The 21,918-nt window shown below is 49.4% G+C and overlaps 1 protein-coding gene across 1 annotated transcript in view; it reads left to right on the plus strand.

The window, feature by feature from the left end:
- The window catches only part of Fam20c (FAM20C golgi associated secretory pathway kinase), a 55,314-nt gene extending 44,850 nt beyond the window's left edge, over positions 1-10,464 (plus strand). Inside the window, exons 6-10 of the mRNA XM_031338457.1 lie at positions 6,556-6,736; positions 7,631-7,740; positions 7,868-7,949; positions 8,412-8,471; positions 9,527-10,464. Of these exons, the coding sequence (XP_031194317.1) occupies positions 6,556-6,736; positions 7,631-7,740; positions 7,868-7,949; positions 8,412-8,471; positions 9,527-9,776 (683 nt within the window). The 3' untranslated portion in view covers positions 9,777-10,464. The remainder of the gene's footprint in view (positions 1-6,555; positions 6,737-7,630; positions 7,741-7,867; positions 7,950-8,411; positions 8,472-9,526) is intronic.
- Positions 10,465-21,918: the final 11,454 nt, after the last annotated feature.

Here is a 21,918-nt window from a genome sequence, read left to right on the forward strand (position 1 = left end):
TATCCTTTATCAGGATTTTATCCCCGATATTTTGGATGTGACTGGAGTAGACGAGTGTGCGTAGCATGTGTACTCATTCATGTTTGTATGCACTTGTTCACATAGGTGTGTGCGCACTCATTCTTGTGTGTGCACTCCTTCACATACCTGTGCACTTAGTCATTTTGCAGGTGTGTACATGCATACTTCTGGAGACCAGGGAGCACTCTTAGGTGTCCTACCTCGGGTGATGGCCACCTTGATTTTTGAATCAGGGTCTCTCACTGGGATCTGGGGCTCACTGATCACATTTAGGCTGGCTGGCCAGTGAGCCCCAGAGATCCTCTTATCCCCACTAGCCTAGCTCTGAGATTACAAGCACATACCACCACGTTCAGCTTTCTTATGTGGGTTCTGAGGATGGGCTCAGGTTCCATGCTTAAGAGACAAGGCCCTTACTGGCCGGATCATCTCCCCAGGCCCGACTGCAACTTTTAAAGTGATTTTCACCCTATTCTCAGAGGCACCACTGTTAAGCAAAATGGCCGACCTGTGGCTTCTCAGACCCAGCAAGTACTCCATCTGCTCAGGCTTCAGTCCTGGGTTCTCAAGTGAGGACAGGAAATAAAGATGACCCTGAGTAGGTCAGACAGGGGTCTAAATGCCAGTCCCTGCTGAGAACACTCCCTTCCAGGGACACACAGGCTGGATAATGTCACTCACTTAGGCTAGCAGCAGGAATCTCACCCGCTGCAGTTGTGGGACCAGGTTATACAGCCCCCAGAGCTCTCAGGTAACATGTGGATGGTAGGACAGCCGTCAGGAATTCCACAGCTGGGGACACAGAGGGACTGCACTCTACCTCTTGACAATCAATGTCTGTATCTCTGCCCAGATTGGGAGGGTGCAGGTGTTCCAAGCACTTTTGCTATCCTCTCCTTCTTCCCTGGACGGGTCTGTGAGGAAGGTGTCAAATGGTGTTCTGTGTGTACAGTTGCTTGTTTGCAGGTATGTGAGGGTGCGTGGGAGGGTGTGTGCGCGTGTGCTCATGTGTATGTATGCAGAAGTCAACTGTGGCTACCATTCCTCAGGAGCATTTAACCTTGATTTGTTTTTTGTTTTTTTTTTTTTTTAAATACAGGGTCTCTCCCTGGCCTAGAGCTCACTGAGTAGGTCCAGAGAACCTCCCATCTCTATTACCCAATGCCAGGTCTACACCATTACCACCATACCCAGCTTCTCCTCCTCCTCCTCATTTTCCTCATCCTCGTCCTCCTCGTCCTCATCCTCCTTCTCCTTGTCCTCCTCCTCCTCCTCGTCCTCGTCCTCGTCCTCCTCCTCCTCCTCCTCCTCCTCCTCCTCCTCCTCCTCCTCCTTCTTCATATGGGTTGGGGAATGGATCTCAGATATTCATGCTTCCCTAGCAACTACTTTACTTGCTCCCTCCCTGGCTCTCTGTGTAGTATTTAGAATGCCAGTTACCAAGCTCGATGCTCTAAATACAGACATCTGTGTAGTAATTCCCTCCACCGCCAGGACAGGACCCTCAGCCTCCTGCCCCTTGCCAGCCCATGGTGCCGGCTGTCCCAGCTGGGTCATTGTACTCTCTCTGCTGTGATCCATTTGGGAACCCACAAATGGCCTCTTAGCTTTGGTTCTGTGACTCAGCACTGTGATCCCAAGATTTGCCCGTGTCACTTTAAACATCCTCAGGGTCAGTCCTGTTTCCCTGGAGATGATTTGCCAGCAGTGGCATTCCACCTCCAGCTCAACTCTTACCTGCTGGTACCGTTGGGTGGATACAGTTGAGGAGATCACCCGGCATGAATCAGAGGAATTAGGACAGGCAGAAGCAAGTCAGGAACTCACTAGACTGTGTTTTCTATAGCCCAAGGCCCCCAGCAGCTCTGCTGAGGGACGGCAGATAGACATCTCGTGCGGGTATGTGGGGTGGAAGCAGCAGTCATAGATGCGGGCTTCTGAGACAGGAACCATCAAGGTCACCCACTGCAGAGTCAATGTACTGTGGGCTTAGTCATTTTGAAGCAGTGAACGATTCTGGATTTTGTTTGTTTTTATTTTATTTTATTTTTGTTTGGTTTGCCCATGAACATGCACAAGCAGTTGCACGTGCAGCCCATTGGTCAATGCCAGGTGTTTTCTCTTCAACTCTCTCATCCTTGGTTTGGTGCTTTTTGTTTTTTGTTTTTGAGGCAGGGTCCTTCACTGACCTTGGAGGCCCAAGGGATCCAGTCATTTCCACCTTCCCTAAAACTGGCATTCCAGGCAGGAGATACCATGCCCAGATCTAGGAATGTCATTCAGGATCCTGAGGCCCTGTTCAATCTTAGTAAACCAAAGATGGAGCTAAATGCTCTTGTGAGCAAGTGAGACACATCTTTAGTTGGTGTGGGCTCCCTCCCATCCTCAGCAGGGGACCTCCGCTAATTGTCCTGCTCCTCCCATGGACTTCCCACACTGGGGACCCACCATTTGTCATGTCACCTCCTCTCCATGTTCCCCCCTGCAGCTGCTGCTCCAATCAGCTATCCCACAACTCCCATTTTGCAGTTCCTGGTGAGGCTTCCAGTCAGTTATCAGTTATTCGTTAGCTCCTGTGAACCCCAAGAATCTCCCCTGGCTGTCAGGGACCCCCTAAGGTGGTTCATGAGACCCAGATGGTTCCCTCCTAACATGCAGCAGAACGGGTGACACTGGCCACTCCTGAACACAGTCACCTCCACCTAGCTGTCCCCACCAGACCACTCTGCCCTGTCAGCCAATTTCTGCCAAGAACCTTCCAGATGTCTGGTTTCCTCTGAAGCACAGGATCTTGGAGGCAGCTTTGATCTTACTTTAGAAAGCCAGGTCTGTTTAGATTCCCTGTTTCTGCTTTGCTTGCTCTTCTAGATCCTTCTGCTGCCAAAATTGCCATTGCTGCTTCTGAGAGCTAAGTGCAGCTGGAAAGCCTTTGATCACAGCAGACACATTTCTACTTGTGAGCGCCTCTGCACTGGGTCAGTCTGGGAGGAGCATGGCCCTCCCTTCCAGGTGGGGCAGGCCTCAGATGGGCCTTCTGTAAGCTTGGCTCAGAGCCTTCGACTCCATCCTGAATGCAGGGTAGCTACTGGGAAATAAAGTTCAGGCAGGGCAGATAACTGCCCCAGTTCTACACAGCTGAGAGGCCAGAGTGAGCCACTGAAGCCCCTCCCCGACCCCCAGGTCTAAGGAACATGCTTTTTGCTGTCTCTGTGCTGTTCTGAAATTCACTCTATAAACCAGGCTGACCTCAAACTAACAGAGATCCGCCTGCCTCTGCCTCGGTGCCTCCGGAGTACTGGGATAAAAGGTGTGTGCTGCTACCACCTGGCTGCTGTTTCTGTTTCTGCTGACGTGGCTCATGTACCCCGGTCATCTATGCCCACCCTGTTTGTTTCTGCAAAGCATTCGTGCCTTTGTGACCACAGGTCTCAGCATACACCCCCACCCCCACCCTGGCCTTGGCATCTCACAACGTAGATTAGTTTTGACCCTCACTCAGTCAGCTTTTCCTTTCTTTCCTTGTTGTCTGGGTTTGGCAGGTAGCCATGGAACTGTCTCTCTCAACAGTGGGCAGCCCGAATGCGCTTTGAGGAGTAAGTAGGTTCCATGTGGATCTTCTCCCAATAGTGACAATGTGTCTGCAGCCTTTGTGTGACATGGAGAGCACAAAGGGCACATGTTCCCCTGCAGGGACTCCGACTCTGCTGAATTGACCCTGGCAGGAGGACAGGCCTCTCTTGGATACTATGGCCTCTCCAGCCAAGGGCACAGGATCCGTGAAGTAGCCATGTGTTAGCTCATGATGGAGACCTGGCCTGAGATCTCACTGGCTGGCCCTGTCTTCAGGCCCTTGGAGGAGGACATGGCCCCAGCAGGCTCTCTCCTGAGACTACAGCTTTCCACAGCTCTGCCTTCATTAATATGTCTCAAAAGATACTCATTTGACCCCAGGTACCAGGCCACCTCAGCTTTGTCCTGTTGCGTGATTCTTAGCCCTGCAGCACAGGTGAAGCCACTGAGCACAGAGATGTATGGGCTTTACCTCTGGTCACACAGCTTTGAGAACCTACCACCCTCACCCTTAGGTGCCTCTGTGAAGCCAGGTTGTGCAGAGCAGAAACAGATTTCCATTCCTCTTTCAGCCTGATAGGCTCGGAGCCCAGCTTAGGTAGGACCAGCAGGCTAACAGAGGCATCCAATTTCATGGTTCTGGCCAACAAGAGATGGGAGAGAAATTTTCCTCCTGGAGTCTGTGGTATTGCCTGGCCTCCAATGCTTTTCTGTCCTAGGCAGGGGTGAAGGAGTGGGGAGGCGGGGGCGGCTGGGTAAACTGCATCAGCACCTGGAGCTGCAATGGGCGGGGCTGGTCTCCTTTTGATCCATTCCAGCCTAATTACCCAGCACAGACTGAGGGTGGGGGGGCAATGAAGCCAAGAAGGGAAGGGGAGAGGAGAGGAAGTGAGCCTGGCCAGCCAGGACTTGTGTGCCCACGGGTGTGTCAGGAATCATAGAAAATGCACGCCCCCTCCTACCCCTTCGCCTTCCAGACCTGGTCCTGGCGATTCTCCAGCCTCCGTCTCCTCTGGAGGCTGTATGGCATAGGTGAGCTTTGAAGACCTTGCTTTATGTTAGTGTGTGTGTGTGTGTGTGTGGGTGTGTGTGTGTGTGGGTGTGGGTGTGTGTGTGTGTAATCCAGAGGCTCACATCAGATGTCTTCCTCAATGTCTCTCCATCTTACTTTATTTATTTATTTGTTTCTTTTGTCCTTTTAGACCAGCATCTCTCATTGAACCTGGAACTTCCCGATTGAGCTAGACTGACTGTTCAGCCAGCTCTAGGGATGTCTGAACATCCCCAGCATTGGGGTTACAAGCATACACAGTCAATGAGGAGGCAGCTCAGTTGGTAGACTGCTTACCCAGCACCAACAAAGCCCCGAGTTCCATCCCCAGCACCACACAAATCAGGCATAGCGATGCATACCTGCCGTCCCGGCACCTAGGAATTGAAAGCAGGAGTTCAGGGTCAGAGGCTTAGGGAGAGAGCTCAGTCAGTAAGTGCTTGCCTTGCAAGCCCAAGGACTATAGCTCAATCCCCAGATTCCATGTTTAAAAATGGGGCTACACCTTTGCAACACCAGATATAAGGAGTGGAAGTGGGAATTAGAAGGAAGTGGAGCAGTTAACCCAACCTGCTTGGCAAGACCCTGTCTCCAAAACAAGGTGGACAGTGTCTGAGGAATGGCATCTGAGCTTGTCCTTGGTGCTCCTCCCACAGGTGTATACACTTACATGCCCATGCGTGTATGAGCAGATACACATACACACACACACACACACACACACACACACACACACACACGTCCAAGGTCATTGCCTACACAGTACATTTGACACCAGCCTGGACTATCTGAAGTTCTTTCTCAAAAACAGAAAAAGAAAGGAAACCGTTTCCTTTCTCCGGTGCTGGCTGGCCGTGTCAAGGTGGCTTCTTTCCTTTGTGAGTCACGAAGGCTGGTACCTGGAAATGTTTCCACATTTCTTATGTGCTGTGAACCCACGCTGGAGCAACCGGGTCAGAGCCAATCCTATGTGTACTCTCCTCAATAGCCACCAGGCTGTCTTCCAAGTGTCTTCATCATTTGATCCCTGCTGGGATCCCATGGCTCTCTACCTCCTTGACACATGTCACCATGTCACCATATGATCACAACCACCCAAGAGGGTGTGAGCTGGTTTCTTACTGAGGGTTTGGAATGAGTTTCCCAGATGAAAAAGATACTGAATGTGTTCCCATGAGCTTTATGACTACTTGCATGCATGCAAGTGCGTGCATGCATGTGTGTGTGTGTGTGTGTGTGTGTGTGTGTGTGTGTGTGTGTGAGTGTGTGTGTGTGTGTGCACGCGTGCGTGTTTATGTTCATATGTGTTCATATGTGTGTAGGCCAGAGGCCAATTTTGGGAGTCCTTCTTCGGGCACCATCTACTTTTTTTTTTCTTTTCTTTTTGAGACAAGGTCTCTCACTTTTACCTAGAACTCATTAAATAGGCCACGTTGGCCAGCAGTGAGCCACAGGGTCCTCCTGTCTCACCTCCCAGCATAGAGATTATGAGCATGAGCTGTCATACCTAGCTTTTTACATGAACTCTTTACATGGAACTCTGGTCCTCATAGTTCCGGCTGTCTTTGCCACTGATCTACCTACCCAGACCCTTCATATTCTTCTGGAAACTTATCTGCTCATGGCTTTGCCTGTGTATGTGGTTCCTTTTGGGCTGGGCTGTAAGTGCTCTTGGCAGGTGAATACTAGAACTTCCTCTGGTGAATGACTGGCATTTTCTCTGCTCTCGGGAGCCTGAATCGATCTTACGAGATCAGTGTGAGTAGGAAGCAGCTCTCACTGTGACAGGGTCTGACTTGGACTCCCTGTGGCTGGAGTTCTGCTCTGTAGACTTTCAGGGTATGGGATGAGAGGTGATGTACTGTGGGCATTGCTGGGGGTGATGGCCACTGACTGGATCTATCCTTCGCAAGCCAACAACATCTGTTTCTATGGGGAGTGTTCCTACTACTGTTCCACGGAGCATGCCCTGTGTGGGAGGCCCGACCAGATCGAAGGATCCCTGGCGGCCTTCCTGCCTGACCTGTCGCTGGCCAAGAGGAAGACATGGCGGAACCCCTGGCGTCGTTCCTACCACAAGCGAAAGAAGGCAGAGTGAGTCAGGCACCTGGGACTTAATGGGCCAGCTTCTGCCCACTGTGTCACCAAGGACACTGGGCTTGGGGAGTCAGTAGTCCACGGCTCAGAGTCAAAAGAGGCAGCAAGAACAGTACAAAACTAGCTCTGCTTGTGCCACTGTGAGATGGTGACAGCAGTATGTCTTGGACACTGTTGCTGACAAAGATGGCTTTTGACTCACAGTGTGAGGGTTCAGTCCATCATCATGAGGGAGACATGGTGGCAGAAACATGAGGTAGCTCGTTACAATCAAGAAGCAGAGAGAGATGAGCTCACTTTCTCTGTTTTATTCAGCCAGGACTCCAGCCTAAGGAATGGTGCCACCCACATGTATTCAGAGTCTTTGCTTTGGTTAAACCTCTCTGGAAACATGTCTCACAGACACACCCAGGAGTGTGTTTCCATGATGATGCTAAAGCCACTCAAGTTGACAATATTAACCACTACAGGGTTCCTATCTCAGATGTACAAGATGTGCTAGCTGATACTGGTATCCCTTAAAACACAACCTCCTTCACCCACTGCCTGTCAGGTGCTAGAAAAGACACACACACACACACACACACACACACACCATTTGCATAAAAAGCATGATATCAGCTGATAGTGCTTTCAGCCCTGGACCTATCTAGGGAAGGAAGAATTGCTTCATCACCTCCCAGGCCTCTATTCCAATTCATTCAGCCTGTCCTAATGTGTGTCCCTGAAGACACTCCATCCCCATTGTGAATCCTCTTTACAAGATGTGAACCTCCTGGCCCCATGCTCTGCTAAGCCAGGCAACACCAAATAATCTAGCCTGGACCTCGCTCTTCACTCAGAGGAGGGGACCTCAGTCTTGGTTTCATACTGTCCCCTCCCCCCCCACAGGTGGGAAGTGGACCCCGATTACTGTGAGGAGGTGAAGCAGACGCCACCCTACGACAGTGGCCACCGAATCCTGGACATCATGGACATGACTGTCTTTGATTTCCTCATGGGTACGTCCTGCAGGGCGTACTGGCTGCCAGGAATGCCTGAACACCTTAGGCTGGGGGCATCACCTGGTGACCCACAGCTGAGAAGGGGCAGAGGCCTCTGAGCAGCTGTGCGTGCTTGTCCCTGCAGGGAACATGGACCGGCATCACTACGAGACCTTTGAAAAGTTCGGGAATGAGACCTTCATCATACACTTGGACAACGGTCGCGGGTGGGTCTTCTGTGCCCTTGAAGACCCTGGGGTTCTAGCCATCCTCACCTAAGGGTGGGAGGGGGAAGGGAGGGACTAGCTTAGCCTGAGAAGCAATCACTGGGGCAGAGGCAGGGCCTAGGGCTCATCAGGGTGTGCATCAGTGAGGAAGCCGAGACTCGCACAGTGTGCTGGATTCATGGCAGTGACCATATGAGTACTTTCTATTATACCTTCCTGTTACCCTGGGAAACCAGAAGCCAGAAGGCCCATGGCTTGATGAGAAAGGCCACGTTCTGCCTGAGAGAGGTCATTAACCTCTACTGCCAGTGCTGAACATGGCCACCCCTCAGCACTGATGAACCTCATGAGGTTGTCATGGTCCTACGGCACCACAGTACTGGGAGGTGGGACCCTGAGGGCTGGGCCCTGGACCCAGCCAGGCTTTCCAGCTGCTCTGACCACTCTACCTTCATCCCACAGGTTTGGGAAATACTCACACGATGAGCTTTCCATTCTAGCTCCTCTACACCAGTGCTGCAGGTACGTGTCAAGCTTTGCATGGTCTCTTGCTGCCCACGAGGCAGCCATCACCACCTGAGAGGCCTGCTCCCACCCACTGGAGCACCAGTGGACAAGTATCTGCAGAACGAGCCCATCCCAGCCTCCTCCTGACCTCTCCTCCCTAAGTCTCACTCGGGCACCCCACCCCCACCTGTAAGGACCCAAGACCCAAAATAGGCTGTAAGTCCAGACAGGGTCCTTTCCCTCCTGGCCATGGCTTCCAGATTCATCCAACCCACCCACCTTCCACAGTCTCTCATACCTCCCCTTCTCTAATGGCTCCCAAAGCAAATTACTTATCTCCCTTGGGAGACACAGGAGTGCACCTGGCCAGCTGAGGAGGGACAGTCTCCCAGGTTAGCAGTTAGCCTAGTCTTGGGTCAGCCCTCAAGACAAGGGATGCCCCATCTTGCCACCTGTCTTTCTGGATAGGACAGTAGCAATGTCTAGAACAGTGGTTTCTCATCCTGTGGGTCACGACCCCTCTGGGGTTGAACGAGCTTTTCATAGTGGTTGCCTATCATATTTTTACATTCTGATTCATAGCAGTAGCAAAATTACAATTATGAAGTAGCAATGAGAATAATTGCATGGTTGAGGGAAATCACCACAATTGAGGGACTATATTAAAGAGCTGCAGCATTAGGAAGGTTGAGAACCACTGGGCTAGAATGACCCATCTCCATATGACAGACCCATGAGACCTGGGTCTCGGGCCTCCTTGTCTCTGTCTCCCTCTGTTTATCTCTGTTTCTGTTCCTCTCTCTCTCTCTCTCTCTCTCTCTCTCTCTCTCTTTGTCTCTCTCTCCTATCTCTGATCTTTTTCTCCAAGTCTGTCTTTCGATGTTTCTGTCTCTTGTGTTCATGTCTCTGTGTGTTTCTCTCCATATCCCTGTCTGTCTGTCTCTCTCTGTGTCTCTCTCTGTGTCTCTCTGTCTCTGTCTCTGTCTCTCTCTCTCCCCAGCGATATGCCTCCCCACCAGAACCCCCCACCCTTTTTCCTTCCCCGTAGTGACACCCTACTCTCTCCACAGGATCAGGAGGTCCACCTACCTGAGACTGCAGCTACTGGCCAAAGAAGAGCACAAACTGAGCCTGCTGATGGCTGAGTCCCTGCAGCATGACAAGGTGGCACCTGTGCTCTACCAGCTGCACCTGGAGGCCCTGGACCGGCGGTTGCGCATAGTGCTGCAGGCTGTGCGAGACTGTGTGGAGAAGGACGGGCTGAGCAGTGTGGTGGAGGACGACCTAACCACTGAGCACAGAGCCTCCACGGAGAGGTAGTGACCACACTGCCCGTGAAGAAGGAGGAGCACAGAGCCTAGTCACCTGTGAATTCAGTGAATTCGGACGGGATTGGTCATCTCCATAGGATGACCTGTGGCAGGGAGCATGGGGTCTCCCTCATGGCTCTGATAGGGATGTAAGGGCCTCCAGTTCCAGCAGAAACCAGACAAAGCATTCTGGACATGCAGGAGAGTAGGGCCAGCGCTCCATCCTTCGCATAGGGAGGGACCTTTAACTCACTATTTTGTACTTAACAAAAGGCTCACACTCCTGTCAGTGGAGAACCACAGCAGACCAGAGATCACCTCTGGGCCACTTCAAGGACCTTCTATGATGTGATCACACTCTGGCCCTCAATTATAACCCACTTTCTGCTCCTCCATCCTGGGGCCTCCTCTCTCAAAGACTGGAGAGCTCTAGGGAGGGGAGGCAGTGATGGACATCACGGCCTGTGTCGAGGCAGATGGGCACCTAGGAATGACCAGCTATCCACTTGTCCGCTGCTGCAGAGTCATCAGGCCTTATTAGTTGGTGGTGGGCACCACCTGCCTTGGCTTAGCTCTGGACAATGGATGTCAAGACACTACGCAGAGCCCATGGCCCCAGGCCAGCAGGACAGCCTTGGGACATTTTTGTGGAGTAGTTTGCAGTGAGGTAACAGTGCAATAAAGATACAGCAAGCGTGTGCCATGGCTCTCTGGGGTGGGGACTCACTCCTTGGCACAGCTATCCTCCTAGACAGACCCCAAATGTCTGCTCTTATGGTGTCTGCAGGATGTGGGTCTTCAGCCTGTTAGGGTTATGAAGAGGACTGCCTGCCCAGCCCCTAAAATGTAAGCAGACTAGCAAGGTCTATGCTCCAAAGGGGCAGGGCAAGGGAGAAGTAGGAGGTCAGCTATATCTTGCCCCACTCCTTGCAAAGCTTTGGGCTCTGAGCCACAGGAGGCCCTCCAAGGGTGTGGTCTGCACAGCCCTACATAGGGCCACAACATACTTGAGCAATAATCATAGAATGGGTAGCTCCAGGGCCCATGAGAGCTGCAAGCCATTGCTCTGCTGGCCCCAGGGCTCAGATCTCCTCTGCTTGAAGGAAGGTCCTACCTCCTTCCAGTAAGCTGCTGCCATGGTGGGCAGGGGCCAGGTCTTGTCCAGGAGAGGACAGTGGGGAGGACCCACTACACAGCTGTGCACGCCTGAGTCACAAGAATGCCAAACAAACAAAACAAACGATGGCCTGCCCTTATTCCAGGCATTCCCAGCTGTCACCCTGTGGCTGCTTCACATGCCACTCCCCTAGTAGGGGAGTGGGGAGGGGGTGCTCAGCAGTAATTCACAGAGGCACTAGACCCGACAATTAAGTCCTCGATGTTCTCAGAAGCAATAGTACATAGCCTGCTAATTGTATATATATGTATGTGTATATATGTAGTTCAGGGGTGTGTGTGTGTGTGTGTGTGTGTGTGTGTGTGTGTGTGTGTATGTGTGTGTATATATGTATGTGTGTGTGTGTGTGTGTGTGTGTGTGTTTAGGCCAGAGGTTGAGGCCATACATCTTCCCTCTGCCACCCTCTATCTAATTTTTCAGACAGGTTCTCTCTCTGAATCTGGAGCTCAATTTGGTTTAATAGGTTGACCTGCGAGTCCCCAGGGATACTCCCCAGCACTGGAAATCCAGATGTGTACCTCTGTGCCTGGCTCCTTATGTGTAATCTGAGGATGGAGCTTGGACCTTCAGGAAAGTACTTCATGACCTGAGCCATCTTCCCATCCCTGTTTTCCACCTTTAATGGAAGAAAGTGAGGCTGAGATACAGGAAGCCAGCAGATTCCTAAGTTGGCAAACTCGGGGCCAGATACTTAGACACTTAGGGTTGCTGAGACCCACTAGGCCTCCCTACCTGGTCTCAGGGACCATTCTGCACAGCATACCAGCAGGTGGCCTAAGACCACTGAACCACCACGGGAGTGAAACAGCGATCAAGTGCCCCCCCAGCTTGCCTCCCATCCTCCTGTGTCAGCACAAGGCCCAGTATTAACCCCATGCCTCAAGAAGGAAGCCTAGAACCATCATCTAGCAGTCTGGCCAAGAAAAGAGGCCAGCCTCCTCTGTGCCAATCCCAGTGCAGGTGTCCTGTCCATGATCACAGAGGTCACAGGGTGTCTCATCCCCACTACCCCTATCCTCCCAAGATCCTCCACTGCTAACCAACCCGTGGAGCCCTGTGGCCAGCCAAGCTGAAAAGCACGTCTACATCCCAGAGGCAACAGAGACAGAGACATGATCACGTCACTAAACCTGTGAGGATTCCAAATGGACAGACATCACCCAGGGCAGGCATCCTATAAGGAATGAAGGGAGGTGCCAGTTGCATCCCATATCCATGGGTTGATGTCCAACTCCTACTGTGACTGGGGACAGGACCATGGTGGAGGAGAAGAGGATGAATGAGATCACCCGGATGGCCCTAATCCAGGACCGTAGGTCCTTCTAAAATGAGGTCAAGCCAGGTATGGCAGCTCATGCTGGTAATCCTAGCATTTAGAGAGCTGAGGCAGGAAGATGTCCAGGAGTTCTGGGCCAGCCTGGGCTAGAGTGAGACCCCATCTCAAAAAATAACAAAACAAGTCCAGTGAGATGGCTCGATGAGTAAAGGTACTTGCCACCAAGGCTGACAACCTAAGTTCAATCCCCTGGACCCACAGAGTGAAAGGGGAGAACAGATGGTTGTGAGCCACCAGGCACAGATGCAGTGCAGATGGCTAGGCCAGATGCTGAGCTGAAGACTGCGTGCGCGTGCAGAATGTTGGTGTTCCCAGGGAGGGGAGGCCAAGAGGCCAGTGAGAGGGGACATGGGGCTCAGACTCTTCTGCTAGGCCCAGTATAGGAAGCCTAAGTATTCAGACTGGTATACAACCCAGGCAGTAGCCTGGGTCAAACACAGCCCAGGTGCTTTCATGGGATGGGGGCTAGCCTTCTGGCCTTGCTGTGGCCTCTGTGCTTACTAGGCTTCATGGGGCCTCACCTAAGCCTGTACCCTCAGAAGGTAAGCTAGCCACACCTGCTTTTTTTCATCCTGTTTGCCCACCATCCATGACCCCACAGTCCCTGTCATAGGTACTACAAGTCTCTAGAGCACTGGTTCTCAATCCCGCATACCACGTCTTTACATTTAGACTTGTAATCGTTGGAAATGTACAGTTATGAAGCAGCAATTAAATAATTTTATGGTTGGGGGAGTCACAGCAACATGAGAAACTGTATGAAGGAGTTGCGGCATTAGGAAGGTTGAGAATCACTATCCTAAAGGGTCCAAAAACTTTATCGCCTAAAACGCCTGCCATTTACTCCAATTCAATAAGCTGAGAGAGAGACCACAGAAAGACATGCCAGTGAGACCCATGGCCGCCACACAGATTACCTGACACCTAGGTTGCTGTGCATTTTGTCTCTTCTGTGAGAAGCTGTTTCTATGTGGCAGAAAGACTTGAAGGCTGAGGAGCCCTGGCCAGCAGGCTCCATGTGGGCCTGGGAAGATGACTCAGTTTATAACACTGTTGGCATGCAAGCATGAGGACCCGGGTTCAGATCCCTAGCACCTATGTAAAAAACTAGGTGCTGTGGCCTAAGTCTATAACCCAAGCATAGGGTAGAGGTGATCAGGCAAGTCCCCGACAGTCACTGGCTAGCCAGGCTAGCCGATCAATGAGCACAGGCCTCTCAACAGCAAGAAAGAAAGAAAGAGAGAAAGAAAGAAAGAAAGAAAGAAAGAAAGGAAGGAAGAAAGAAAGAAAAGAAAGGAAGAGAGAGAGAGAGAAAGAAAGGAAGGAAGGAAGAAAAAGAAAGAAAGAAAGAAAGAAAGAAAGGAAGGAAGAAAGAGAGAGAGAAAGAAAGAAAGGAAGGAAGGAGGAGCGAACTGAAGTAGACAAATGTACACACACAAGCATGTGCACCCATACACATGTGTGCACACATACACCGCACATATCCTCATATGATAATACACATGCTAAATAAAGAAGTAAGCACCTGTCCTGTTAGCTAAAGCTGGCAAATTTGCAGTTGTTTGTTACAGTGGTAAATACCTACTACACTGTGCTGTGACTTTACATTGGTGGTTCTCAACCTGTGGGTCACGAACCCTTTGGGGTCCCACATCAAATACCCTGCATACCAGATATTTACATTATAACTTATAACAGTAGTGGAATTGCAGTTGTAATGTAATAAATTAATTTTATGGTTGGAGATCCCTGCAAACATAAGGAACTGTATTGAGGAGTCACAGCATTAGGAAGGTTGAGAACTACTGCCTTACAAGAACTAAAGTCTTCTCCATCAATTTGGAATTGCTCACGGTCACCTATAGGAACTTGACAATCACTCACACTACACTTCTAGATCTCCACTGCTCTGAGCTACTGTATAGGTCTATGCAATGACCCAAATATATCTGTTTCACAGTAGACTCTAACAGCAACTTCTCTGTGCCCCAAGGTCACATCTGTGACATGGGATCACAGCCCTGGTGGTTTAAAACAACAGAAATGTGTTCTCTTGCAGACTGGAAATTATGAGTCTGAAACCTGGGTGCAGACAGGATTGACCACTCTGGGACATTTCTGGCTGGGGCCTCTCTGATATACACTTGTATTGCCATGTGTCCTCTGAAGTGGCTGTGTGCCCTGGGTCAAACCCCATTGTCATTTTTACTGTGAGGAACCAGGTCTTAAAGCCAGGACATTCTCCAAATCTTCAGTTATCACAGAAAATAGACCCTGTATAATCCTAGCACTGAGGAGGCAGAGGGACAGAGAGAGACAGAGAGACAGAGAGAGAAAGAGACACAGATACAGAGACACAGACACAGAGACAGACAGAGACACAAGAGAGAGACAGAGAGAATAAAACAAGTTCTTAAAAATCTATAACAGAGCTTTGGGAGGTGGGGGTTGGTTAGAGATGGCTCAGTTCTTTAGAGCTGCTCTTGCAGAGGACCTGGGTTCAGTTCCTAGCATTCGCACAGCGGCTCACAACCATCTGTAACTCTTGTTCCAAAGAATCCAGTGTCCTCTTCTAGCCTCTGTATGTACCAGGCATTCATATGCTATACATACATACATGTAGGCAAAACACTTGCATACATTAAAAATAAAATGATGCTCAGACAAGATGTGGCAGGGAACTCAAAGATCCAAGGGAAAGAACCGGTCATTGTTGACTAGTGCCTTCAATGTCTGTGTGTACATGTGTACTCTCAGATTCTCTGCTTCTTCCTACAATCCTCTTTGCTCCCCTCTCCACATCCTACGATTTTTAGCCACGCTGCCAAGCAGTTTAAAGTGCCCAATCAGAATGTAAACCATTCAATATGGGAAACAAAGAAGCTAAAATATATAAAAAGACATGTCCATACTATACCGGGGCTTATTTTAGCCTTTAGATATTAATCCACTGAAAGCCACTTCCTGGAAGAAAAGGCGTGGGTGCACCACATATGCTGGGAAAGCTTGCAACAAGGATGGGCAGAGATTAGGTACCACTATCAGCCCGCTACTGCCTTCTCATCCCAGTGCACTCTGCCCTTTTCTCACACCTTCACCAGTTTTTCATCTGAGTGAGCGGGTGAGACAGACCACGAGGACCCAGAGACAGTAGCTGTATGCTGTCATCACCATTATTGTGGACAAAGCCTCTGTACACCTATTAATGTTTACTTATTCCTCACGTAAACTAAGATGTTAGGGTCTAGACTAATTGACCACTACCATCCTGATGCCTGGATGGACTGAGTATGGGACTATGGGTTATTATCCAGCCAGATGGCCCTGGCGGTTATCCAGTTGCTTTGAGAACACCACAGTCACTTTGAGGAAGCTACCCACCAACCACAGATGAAGCACAACTTAGGCTTCAAAGACTCTGTCATAGCCGGGCGGTGGTGGCGCACGCCTTTAATCCTAGCACTTGGGAGGCGGAGGCAGGCGGATTTCCGAGTTCGAGGCCAGCCTGGTCTACAGAGTGAGTACCAGGACAGCCGGGGCTACAGAGAGAAACCCTGTCTCGAAAAACCAAAAAAAAAAAAAAAAAAAAAAAAAAAAAACAAAGACTCTGTCATAGTCAAACAGTTTACTCTAGATGCTGCTGCTGCCGCCACTGCTGCTGGTGGCAGAGGTGCTGGTGGTGATGATTGTCTTAGGCTTTTATTGCTGTAAAGACGCACCATGGCCACAGCAACTTTTACAAAGGAAGGTATTTAATTGGAGCTGGCTTACAGTTCAGAGAGGTTTAGTCCAGCAGCATCATGATGGGAAGGCATGGCGCTGGAGAAGGAAGTAAGAGTGATCCACAGGCAGCAGACAGAGACTGCCACCCTGGGCATAGCTTGAACATATGTGACCTCAAAGCCCCTGCCCCCACAGTGACACACTTTCTCCAACAAGGCCATATTTCCTAATAGTGCCATTCCCTATGGGCCAACCACTCAAACACATGAGTCGATGGGGGAGACATATCTATTCAAATCACCACAATTATGCTGCTGCTGCTGCTGCTGCTGCTGCTGCTGCTGCTGGTGATGATTCAGTAGTACAAGCAGAAGGGCAGCTGAAGAATCCCAGAGGAGAGCAATACCAGGAAGTGGAGACAATGGAGACAATGAGAAGGAGCGGAGAGGCCAAGATCGCAAGGAGGGAAGATTGAGAACAGCCAGACTAGAAACTGTGAACCACATAGGTTGAGAGAGCTCCACATATCTGTCAAAACTCAGGGACCGAGGGTCCCAGCCTGCCCCAGAGAGAGCTGAAACACTGGCTGCTGTAGGGATGAGGGTCCCACACACAAGGCCTATTTGGAAACTGGCTCTAACAGGCACAGCTGCCTACTGCTGCCATTCACTGCTGCTGGAAACTGAGGATTACAATAGCTTCCAAGTGCCAGTGGTTAAATCTCAGAGCGATAGGTCTCCACCTGAGCATCTCCAGGCATATCCTGTGGCTTTGAAAGCCAGGAGCAAGAGGGCCCTGGCTCTGGGGGCTTAGAACTATGAGCTTCTGACTCTGCCCGTCCAGTCTCTAGGCCTTTAGTACTCGAGGACTGAGGTCAGCCAGCCTAGAAAACCTCCCGAATACCCACCATCTGTTTTTCTGTATTGTTTATAAGAACATGTTTCTTCTGGCCTCCTCTACATTGCTGGCACGTGCCCCCCATGCCTAGCTTATGCAGTACTTTCGATGAAACCCAAGGCTTCACACTACCTAATGAGTTTAAAGCCAGCCTGAGATATATGAGACCTCGTCTTAAAAACAAAACAATACCAAAAAGCAACAACAAAAACAAAAGCTGGTTTGGAGGAATTGCTCAGTAGTTTCCTCCCTTGCAGAAGACCTGAGTGGTTCTCAGCACCTACGTCAGGTGGCTCACAGCCATCTCTACATATCTCTGAGAATGTTGGATACCTCTGGCACTATTCATGCACATATATGTACTCATGTTCACATACACATAAATAAAAATACATCATTTTTAAAAGATAAAATATTACAAAGTTCAAGGCCATCTCTGGCTATGTAGTGAGTTCGACACCAACCTGGGATACATGAGCCCCTATCTCAAATGTGCATTTAGCAGAATGGACAAAGAGTCTCTTCTGTCCCTGGTTCCTGTGGGTACATGTCTGAGTACATGTGTGGGTCTGTTTTAGATTACATGAGGACAGGTGATATGACATTATGATGTCACATGTGATCCAGAGACATGTGGACCCGGAGCTTGGGTCATGTCTCTATTGTGCAGAGACACCATGACCACAGCAACTCTTACAAAGGAAGACATTTAATTGGGGCTGGCTTACAGTTCAGAGGTTTAGTCATTTATCATCATGGCAGGAAGCACGGTGGCAGACACAGTGCTAAAGTTGAAGCCAAGAGTTTTGCATCTGGATCAGTGGGTAGCAAGAAAAGGGAGAGGCTGGGCCTAGTTTGAGCTTCTGAACCCCAAAGCCCATACCCAGGGATGCACTTCCTCTGTCAAGGCCACACCTCCTCATTCCTGCCATGTAACACCACTCTCTAATGACCAAGTATTCGGATAGATGAGCCTATGGGGACCATTCCTATGCAAACCACCACAGATCATGAGTCATGCACGAAGCCTATGTTCATCATGACTGCACATCTGCATCGGGCCTTGAGTGGATATCGTATAGATGCCACACTGCCTGGGTGTGGAAGTAAGGCAGGATTTTTGCTCTTGGCAGGTGTTGGCACAGGGATTCAAGATGAAATGAATGGTCACATGATCACCTGGAAACTCTAGGACACCAGTCATCTTTGGCCACCTCTGCCAGAGCATCATTGAGATAAATGCTGTTTTGTCCAAAGACTTTGCTTTCTCATGAGTAAGCTCTTTCCTAGGAATGGAGCCATTCTCTCCATGGAGGCTGCTAGTTACGGAGCAAACAAACTCACAAGTTTCAGGCAGTTCCTCAAACTTACAAGCTTCACAAGGCCTCCTCCCAGGATAACACAGACATTTTCTTTCACAGGGCAAGCCTGGACTAGTCATACAGAGAATTCCAAGGATGCAGCTTTCCTGAGTGTCACCCAAGAGAACCCAATATACTCGCTGCTTCACGAGACTAACCCTGAGGGGAATGATTGTTTTGATCTGTCCTTGGTCCTGTCTAGGGTGAGCTTCTTCATATCTCCCCAGGAAAGTTCACATGACACAGAGATAAAGAAGTCTAGTTGAGTGGATGGTTCTGGAATATCAAGGTATGTAGTACTCAGCTTCCCTCTGGCTTCTGACAAGTGTGAACTCACACCAGCCTTCTAGAACTCTCCAGGGGAAAGAAGGTGTAAACTCAGTTAAGATTCTCACTGGAAACACACATGTATCCAGGCAAGGCAGGGGAAAGGACAGGACAGGGGCTGCTGGCTGGAGTAGCCAGCCCAAGCTATCTAGTGACAGGATGAGGGTCTAGATGTGACTGGGTCTGTGAGACCAGGAAGTATTAGACTTCCCACATGCTCCCTAGTTCTCATGGTGACAATGTCCATGTCCTTCAGCCATTCTGCCCAAGTTCAGGGGTCTCCTTTGTCCCTTTACAGGCTTGCCTCTCAGCTCTGACCTGCAATGTGTACAGCCCCCCACAGCCCCTGCTCATATAGCTCCTTACACCCCAAACCCCTTGGTGGAACACAAGTTTGTGGAGATCGCAGGAGGGGGCCCCCCAGATTGTTCCCACACTTCCAGTGCCACACAGGAATCCGTGGATGGAGGAACCCCAGCCCTAGGATCCAAAGGCTTAGGCAGGAGTATCTCAAGTTTTAGGCCTGCCTGGACTACACTGTATGATCTTACGTCAATAAATTAATACAGTAGGGCTTGGGAGCTAGCTAAGCAGGTAAGAGCTGAGTTTGGATCCCCAAAACTCATATAAAATGTCAAGTGTGGTTGAACGTATATGTGCAATCCCAGTGCTGTAAAAGATGGGAACAGACAGGTCACTGAGACTGGCTGGCTGCCGGTGTACCTCCAGGTTCAGCATGAGACCCTGTCTCAAGGAAAGGAAGACGGAAAATCATAGAGGACACCCAGTGTCCTCCTCTAGCCTCCGCATATGGACACATCCTATGTGTCCCAAACACATACAGTGTCTGACTTTGACTAATCTTGCTTAATCTCCCCTCTGTCTTAATCAGGTGTTAGACTTTAATTTAAACATTTTCAACACTCTCACCTGTTAGCAGCATTTTATTATTTTATTTTATTTTATATTTTATATGTGTTTGCCTGCATGTATGTGTACCACATTGTGTAGTACCCAGTGATACCAGAAGAGGGCGTCAGATCCCCTGGGACTAAAGTTACAGATAGTTGTCTGATGCCATTTGGGAAACCCAGGTCCTCTGCAAGAGCAGCTAGTGGTCTTAACCACTGGGCCATCTCTCCAGCCACTCTCAAACAGTTTGTTATTGTTGTTGTTGTTAGTGGTGGTTTGGTTTGTTTGTTTGTTTTTGAAACAAGGTCTCATGTATCCATCCCAGGTTGGCCTCCAACTCACTGTGTAGGTGAGAGGACCTTGAACTGCCTCTTGTGTGCTAGGATTACCTGTGTACGGCTCAACAGCATTAATATATTCACAGTGCTGTGCCCCATTAGGCTGTCAAAAATCACCACCACACCGCCTCCCAAACCTAACACCCCTAACTAGTTCTCTACAATGTCCTTTCTAACCACATTTGCCTGTTTCAGGCACCGTGAGGTAAACTGAGTCTTTTGTGTCACATTGATTTTTCTCCCCTAACGTCCTTGGGTTCCCCGACACTGTGACACAGGCCAGATCCCTGTCTACAGCTGAATGGGCACAGCTCTTGTAAGAGATACTGTGGGAAATCATAGCTTTGGATGCACTAATAACAAAAGCTCTAGCAAAACAAGGAACAGTAAGCCAGTTGCAGTTGGGTTTTATCAAAATCAAACATGTTGAGGGGACTGGAGAGATGCTTCAATGGTTAAGAGTTCTGGCTGTACCTTCAGAGGACCCAGGTTCAATTCCCAGCATCCACATGGCAGCTCACAAAACTGTTTATAACTCCAGCTCCAGAGGATCCAATGCCCTTACACAGACATACATGCAAGCAAAACACCAGTGCACATAAAACAAAAGTAAATAAATCATCTAAACAATAATTTATAACTATCAAACATATTGGAGTCCCTTAGGGGATGCTATGAAGCAAATGGCAACCACAGCGTGGGAGAGAACGTGGGCAAGTTTCAAGTCTGATGCCGTTACGTTTTTGACAAACTGCTCCATGTGTATCTTGCAGTTTAGGTCTGTAGGCTCATGTTACATAGGAGACTCCCCTCTCTTCCTCTGTTCCCTGTTGTCCTTCCTGTCATCCCTTCAGGCCTCTGAGGTGGTGTTCTATTTTACAAATATAGCAGCATAGTGGCTCTCCTCACAAAGCAAAGATGGCTGCACAGCACCATCCATTGCATCTGCCTTCCTCACAGGGTAACCTTACACTCTTCGCTTTAGAAATCAGTGTGGATATATTCCCCGGGTTCTGAGTGAGCCTGACACTGTGGGATGGAAGGAGACAGTCTCATCACTAAAGCAGAGTCATAAGGCCCTGCTGCATCTACCTGGTCTCTCCTGTGCATTCTGAGTCAGACTATAAAGTGGGCAAACTTCCAAAACCAGCTTTTAAATTGGTCTTTTGCATATACTCAGAGTCCCTCCATTTTTACTGCCTGTGTAGTACTCTACAGCATGGATACCACACATCTGTTGAAAGGTATGTTTCCAATCGGAAGTTTGCTTGCAGAAAACCTCCTCTGAGCATCTGGCACTGATTTGCGGTTCTGCATGGTTGTGTGTAAAAGTGTATCATGGGATAAATGGATCATATGGTAATCGTGTGTTTGTGTTTGTTTGTTTGTTTGTTTGTTTGAGACAAGGCCTCACTGTATACAGCAGGCTGACCTGGAATGCATGGTCCTGCCTTAGCCTACTGAGTGATTATAGGTCTGTGCCACCATTACTGACTACATGTTTAATTTTTAAAGCGATTGCCAAGTTGTTCACAGAGGAGCTGTCCGACATCTACGACTTTATCATGCGCAAGTTCCCCTATTACCACGCCAACCAGCGCGCCTGGCAGAACTCCAAATTCCTGACTCTTGGGCTGGGGCAGTAGTCATGCTACCACCACAGCACAAAGTACCAGGACCTGGTGCACACAGGCTGCTCCAAAGAGCATCTCAGTGTCATCCACCTAGGTGGCCACTTGTTACTTTTTTAAAAAAAAAAAAATTTTTTTTGTTTTTTTTTTTTAGATATTTTCTTTATTTACATGTAAATTTCTCCATTCCCAGTTTCCCCTCCAAAAAACAAAGAAACAAACAAAAACAACAAAAACAAACCCCTCTTGCCTCCCCCCTCCCCATGCCTGCCACCCCACCCTCTCCCACTTATTGGCCCTGGCATTCCCCTACACTGGGGCACAGAACCTTCACAGGGCCGAGGTCCTCTCCTCCTATTGATGATCAAATTGCAATCCTCTACTATACACATGCTGCCAGAACCATCAGAAAAAAAAATTTTTTTAAAGGTTTATTTATTTATTATGTG

The sequence above is a fragment of the Mastomys coucha genome, unplaced genomic scaffold, assembly GCF_008632895.1.
Source record: "Mastomys coucha isolate ucsf_1 unplaced genomic scaffold, UCSF_Mcou_1 pScaffold22, whole genome shotgun sequence".
Lineage (NCBI taxonomy): Eukaryota > Metazoa > Chordata > Mammalia > Rodentia > Muridae > Mastomys > Mastomys coucha.